This window comes from Rutidosis leptorrhynchoides, chromosome 1 (genome assembly GCF_046630445.1).
Source record: "Rutidosis leptorrhynchoides isolate AG116_Rl617_1_P2 chromosome 1, CSIRO_AGI_Rlap_v1, whole genome shotgun sequence".
NCBI classification, from domain to species: Eukaryota; Viridiplantae; Streptophyta; class Magnoliopsida; order Asterales; family Asteraceae; genus Rutidosis; species Rutidosis leptorrhynchoides.
In genome coordinates, this window is record NC_092333.1 from 641,688,251 (window position 1) to 641,695,025 (window position 6,775).

The 6,775-nt window shown below is 33.1% G+C and overlaps 1 protein-coding gene and 1 long non-coding RNA gene across 2 annotated transcripts; both read right to left on the reverse strand.

Moving 5' to 3' along the window:
• Nucleotides 1–318: 318 nt before the first annotated feature.
• Nucleotides 319–1,972, reverse strand: LOC139849401 (F-box protein At5g07610-like). Its single transcript, XM_071839058.1, has 2 exons — nt 805–1,972; nt 319–488 (listed from the first exon to the last, which is right to left on the reverse strand). The coding sequence occupies exons 1-2, from the start codon at nt 1,970–1,972 to the stop codon at nt 319–321; spliced, it is 1,338 nt and encodes a 445-aa protein (XP_071695159.1).
• Nucleotides 1,973–5,728: 3,756 nt separating this feature from the next.
• Nucleotides 5,729–6,495, reverse strand: LOC139885707 (uncharacterized). The gene is made up of 3 exons (XR_011772053.1): nt 6,332–6,495; nt 5,970–6,085; nt 5,729–5,839 (listed from the first exon to the last, which is right to left on the reverse strand). It is a non-coding gene; the product is annotated as an uncharacterized lncRNA (long non-coding RNA).
• Between the last annotated feature and the right edge of the window lie 280 nt (nt 6,496–6,775).

The following is a 6,775-nucleotide window of genomic DNA, read 5'->3' on the forward strand; positions in this document are numbered from 1 at the left end:
CAACTCTGTATAACAAATACATCGAACTCCTCGCAGGCACTCCCCTGTATGTACTATGCAACTCATCTTTTTTTAGTATATGATTTTAGCCTCTTTAGTTCATTCAAGAGAGATGCTAAAATGGGTAGAGTTGTGCACCGTGTCAAAACAGGCAAAATTGGATCGACGATAACATATCTACATTTTCATATAAATAGTAATGTCAAATATGATTTGAAATATGTTAAGAACAAAACTTAACTCAAAGCGAACCGTTAAATAAGTATATGGGTCGAAATTGCCACCTTATGTAATCATTATCCTTTTAACTTTTTGTTCTTATGTTGCACTCATTGCCTTCAGATCCCAGTCACTTACACTTGTGGCGTAACCGTAATTTTTTTTGAACGGCTGGCGTAAGCGTAATAATGATGAATATGTAGATATTAATGCTGAATTTGTAATGTCCAATGACATGAACAACAAAACCAGATAGCTCAACAGATTGTCTAAAAAAGATTTAACATTTAAACAGACGAATAAAAACCAACAACAATGTGATACTAAAACAAATAAGTAGTACCAAAACCAAAAAATAAGTAAACATAGTGTTCAAAAATCGAAACAAAATTCGATTGTAAACCGATTGAGAACAATTCATGTAAAATATGATCAACTGAAGGGAACATTGTCAATTAGTAACTACCATAACATTTCAAATTGAAATTTATGTAAAGCCAAATTTAAAAAACATAATAATCCAAAACCAATCTTAAACAATACTGATAAAATTCAAAATTAACTTCAAAAAACATTGAATTTAACCTGAGGTTGCAACATAACGATGACTTTCCATTCTTCTTCCATAAATATCAACAAACAACTTCTTAAAACTCTTGTCAAAAAAATAATAACTTTTGACCACATTACCAAATTTCACCACCATAAATGTATCTTCATCTTGTTCACCTCTAATAATATCCAAAACTTCCAACTTATCTGGAGAGTAGTCATGATACCAAAAACCCTTATAAAACTCACCCCTAAATTGATCGAACCCAACTTGATACTTGAACACCCAACCCGAATCATCGCTCATCATTTCATAAACGTTTAGGTACGAACGTACAACCTTACGAACCATCTCTACCAAATGTAAACGTCCACGCGATTCACCAAAGTAACAAACCTGCGATTCGTCACGCGATTCACCCATTTTCATAGAAGATGGTAGTTCCAATTTTTGAAACTTTTCGACTTGCAACTTAAAGTAATACCAAGAATCGTTAGGGTTACTAGTAGGTGACCAATACATTCCCCCATTCATATTCACTCCACACGTTAAAAACGGCATGTAATTAGACGTATCCAACGTTTCGTCTGATATCTTCCATGTTTCGGTATCAGACGAGTAGATTTGAACATGTAATCGCGATCGATAGTATTTTTGATATACACAAACGAGTTTGTAATATCGAAATTGATCAGCTGGATCTACTGCAAGACCCATGAAACAAACTAGAAGACTTTCTTTAACTGATGGAATCAGTTCAAATTGTTTATTGGTTGGATTAAACACGTAGTATTTACGAGTATCATAACTTTCTGTTTTACTACAGCAAAGTAATAATCCGTTACAAGATTGCACGATTTTAATGCCACGTGGGTCTGGGTAAAAATCCAGACTACGAAAAGGGGGACGGTTGTTAACATCAAATGGAACGTAAATATCGCCATAAAAAAGACCTTGAACATGTGGTGAGGCACAAAGTTTGTTATATAAGTGACTTAAAACAGAGTACCAGTGTTTGGATACGGATTTAAATCGTAAAATATAGACCGCAGGAAGACGACGTAGGATTTCGGTTACAAGATATTCGTTGTATCCAATAACTTCACGCGATTCAGTAGGTTGATGATGATGATCATCTGGCGACTCGTGTTTGTTGAGAGCAGCATCAATTTTTTTGGGTTCGAATCTTGTCTTCGCCATTTTTTTTGGAATATGTGTTTGATATATGATACAAATATTTGTATTTATAAAGAGATATATGAAACTTTTCAATACGATTTTGATGAATTTCTTTCTATCTTCTTGTTGGAATATATAACAATTATATTTTATGATAATATGTGTAGATATATGTTGCTAAAATATAGATAAAATTAAAATTTGGCAATTATATATTATCTATACATTATATAAAATAACAAGATTTTTTCTACATACGTAAGACAATGAAATTAAATTTGCTTACAAGACACAATATTAATCTAAAATCTAAATTATTATTAAAACTAAATAAGGAAACTATAAATAAAATATGAAAACTATACATCATCATCATCATCATCATCATCATCATCATCATCATTATTATTATTATTATTAAACAATGATATAAAATTAAATAAGGAAACGAATTATATGTATCTTATTATATGTTTTTTTTGGAAGAAAAAAAAACGATAACATTAATAACGGATCCGAAGATCAGCTCATACAACCGATACAATAGAGTCCAATCAACGAGCTCTAGCTAAGACTAGACAGAGCTAACAAACGGCTCACCAACTGGGTGAGAAATCGCGTTTTACAAGGACACTATTTCAACTAAAGCTATAACATAGGAAACTAAAACACCGGTTATACTACACATTACACGTTACAAAATAAAAAGAACAAAACACCCAACAGAGGCGACCGAGAGAACGCCGATCGCTACCACAACAAACAAAAAGAAACAGCAAGCATCGTAAGCACATCCGACTGAAGAAGAGTCAATTCAACAAAAATCCGCAACCGCCCCAGGATCTGAACCAGATCTCCAAAAGGGAGAACGTCGCCTGATCCAAACCCGGAGAAGACCCTGAACAGGAAACAACTCGCACCCGAAACCACGGACAGCTCCACCCCAAACCACGACAGATCCCGACCACCACCGGCCCCAAAGATCGTCGGCGGCCGCCGGCCGACAGCCACCGGAGGGAAAAAGCAACCGGGACCCGTTGTTGTAAAAAAGGGCAGAAAAAAGGGGGGGAAACAACCAAAACCCAAGAAACCATAGCCATTTAAACACGAGAACGGTGCTAAAAAGTGATTACAGTCGTCGGAGTCCAAACACCGGCCACCACCAGGCAACGACGCTCACCGGAGAGACGAAAAACATTACCAAGAAAGGGACGGATTTTTATTGGAGGCGTACGGATTTTTCATGCCTTCCCAGGAGGTTACCCATCCCAATACTACTCCCGCTCGAGCACGCTTAACTACAGAGTTCTAACGGGATCTACTATGCTTGTAGCCCCAAAACTTGTTGTGTCGGGTAAGGATGAGAGTTACCTTATAAGGGACTCAAACTTACTTATGCAAATCGATGTGGGACGGGGTATTACAAACTCCCACACTTAAAATTCTGACATTCTCGTCAGGCTGAAACAAACTATTTAAAAAATTTTGTGTGACAAAATAAGAATTAATCTTGACAAATACTTATATATATTTAAAAATTAAACAAACATTCGTATATATATATATATATACATATATATATATATATATATATACATACATACATACGTATACATACATACGTATACATACATACGTATACATACATACATACGTATGTATACATACGTATGTATACATACGTATGTATACATACGTATAGGGAGATGATCCAGTGAGAACTTTTTAGTGTGAGAACTCTAGGAACTCCAAAAAACACCTAAATACACTTAAATTCGAGCAAAAAAAGAGGAATTCAAGCAAAAATACAAAACACGGACGAAAAAAATTCAAAAATGTAGAACCATTTTTTGTTCGAACATCAAAATTTTTGTTCGTCCTTTTTTTTTGTTCGACTTTCTCCATTTTTGCTCGACTATTAGTTTTTTTGCTCGTCCGTGTCCTATTTTTTGCTAGAATATGGAGTTTTTTGCTCGAATTTTCCATTTTTGCTCGAATTTCAATATATTTTTGGGTTCTCACACAAAAAAAGTTCTCATTTGATCCATCTACTATATATATTATATATATATATATATATATATATATATATATATATATATATATATATGTCCTATTTTTTGCTAGAATATGGAGTTTTTTGCTCGAATTTTCCATTTTTGCTCGAATTTCAATATATTTTTGGGTTCTCACACAAAAAAAGTTCTCATTTGATCCATCTACTATATATATATATATATATATATATATATATATATATATATATATATATATATATATATATATATATATATATATAAATTAAATAAAATATCCGTATATATTAAATTAATAGATTATAAATATATTTTCCCAAAATCATTTAACATGTTTTTTTCTTACCTAAAATCATTTATGGAAAGCCAACACTCGGAGGGAAGTACTTCGGGAATCTACGTTCACAATAACACAACTGTGAGTCTGTGACATCTACAACTACAACATCTCTTGATATATCATCAACTAGCTCAATAGCCCGTACGTTGCACGGTTGAATTTAAAATGTAATCAAAAAGTTTCACAATCTTATTAGAAAACGTATGCGTTATTGATGTTTTCCGAAATAAGTAACATACAAGTACATTTAAAATTCGTCAATGTTTTCCTGACCTGCACATAAGAAAATGAAAGTACGTATTATGAAATAGTATTTGTAGTTGTTATAAACTGAATTATATAATTATTAAACTGAAATAATAATCTATAAGCATGTTAATTCGAACCTGTATCTATATTTGTTGTAGTACCTCCTTGTAGACTACAATTTTAGTAGTCTTTGAAATCTCATTCTCCTTGTTTAACATCGGGAACACCCATCTTTTAGCCCTTAACTATAGGTTCTCATGGGGTGTTGAAACACACCCCAAAAATATACTACTTTTAGTACTTGTAAACACCACTTTAGCAGAGAGAATCTTGACACCAACAAAATTCTACACAACTATGAGAAGAGATAAAAACACATGAATTGACCCGACCCGGCCAAACCGTTTGATTTATTTTTAACGGTTAAGCCCAAAAGGACCCAATAGTATTGCACTGTTACTATCTTGCTTTGTAACAACTTTGAGAGGAGTTGCTAACTTAGTTATGATCAAAGCCCCTAACTAAAAAGATCGAAAATGATACCTAGAAGTCGTAAGAATTGCATAAAAGGGAACAATGAAACAATATTCATATCCAAGTCTTCACCCTTGTAACAATAATTTAAAATGAAAAAAACAAAAGAAAAACATAAACTCGATTAGTTCGGAAAATACAAACACCTTCTGGTCAATCCAACAATGTGCACAATTAAACCAAGCATTACAGTTTAGATATTTGAATGGTGGTGTACAACAATCAACTTACCATGAATGTCTGATTGAGTTGTTACCAATTATAAACAAAGAACATCGCTTAATACTCTAAACTAAACTAAACATATTCTAGCGTGAACGTCTACAACGTTCGTTACGTTTGAGTGGCATTTGACGATTGGGTGACACCTTAAGAAAGGAACATAATTTTTTTAAAGGCAGGAACAAAGATATTTGAAATACCTATTAAAGGAAATGGGTCAAGAATGACACTCTAAGCAGGAAATGGGTCAAGAATGACACTCTAAGCAGGAAATGGGTCAAGATATTTAAAATTATCTTAAACAAAAATATGTAAATAAGTCAAACACAATACCTTGTATTTTGAATATGTATCAATATAAGAAACTCATACTTAAAAAAAAAGAATTGAAATTATCCTAAACAAAAAACTGAATTCAAAATCAAAATAGAATACCTACAATCTGTATGTTGAAACATCTACGGTCCTTTTTGCTGCGCAATGGTTATGGCAACATCGTTTACGCATCTAAAGTGAATCAGAATGGTAATCAAACTTCTCCCATGATTACGAAATATGAAACCCTAATTATCAAATGCTACAAATCCAAAGACTATAAAAAGAAACTCATCATCGAAACTACTAATTAACCACTCACCTCAAATTGAAAGTTTTCACTCGCAACACTAATCTTCTACTGCAACTTCTTTGCCATAATCCAACCCGCCACTGCCTGCAGCCTTTTCTAGTTTATGAAGCACCACTACAAATTACCTAAACCTCAACAATAATAAAAATAATATTCTAAATCCAAATAATAAATATAATCAATAAAAAATGAGGAACTGAGAAAATCCAATCTCATAAATTTAATAAATCTCATAAATCTTTATTCATCCAAATCTCATAGAGTCAATAAATAAATAAAAACGTTGTCGATCGGAGAGAACGTCCCCAACTGAAACCAGATGTGTTTATGAAAGTATGAATTTAGAAATCAAATAAACGTTTTACACATACCGCTACTGAATCGTCTTTCAATCGGTCTGAATCGAGGCTTACTGAGATCATCGGTGCCGTATGAACCCTATAAGCACAGTTGTAATCAATGGTTGGTTTAATTGACTGATCGTTCGATCATGGTGGTTGAATTGATGAAAACATGGTTGAATATAGTATGATTGATTGATTTATAGATTCAATGGTTGTGATTTAGTGGGTTGTATAAAATTTGAATATTGTAACCCTAATTTGTAGACATTCGTTTGATTGATTCTAGATCGATGAATACCAAAATTCAAAATCGTTGAATTGATTCAGTCGTATGGAATGAATGAAGTAATGGAAATTAGTTTTGAAACTAGTAATAGGGGGCGCGCGATGTAGCGCACATTTTTGAACAATGTCAGAGTTGTTTGCGGTTGTCGGTGAAAGTTATGGAAGAATTGTATGGAAAAGGAAGGG

What these genes read in the sequence shown, in the direction of transcription:
- LOC139849401 (XM_071839058.1), bottom strand. Translation starts at nt 1,972, where the DNA reads ATGGCGAAGACAAGATTCGAACCCAAAAAAATTGATGCTGCTCTCAAC. An exon ending in TCGTTATGTTGCAACCTCAG is followed by an intron (nt 489 to 804) that starts GTTAAATTCAAT and finishes AATCTTTTTTAG; the next exon opens with ACAATCTGTTGAGCTATCTG.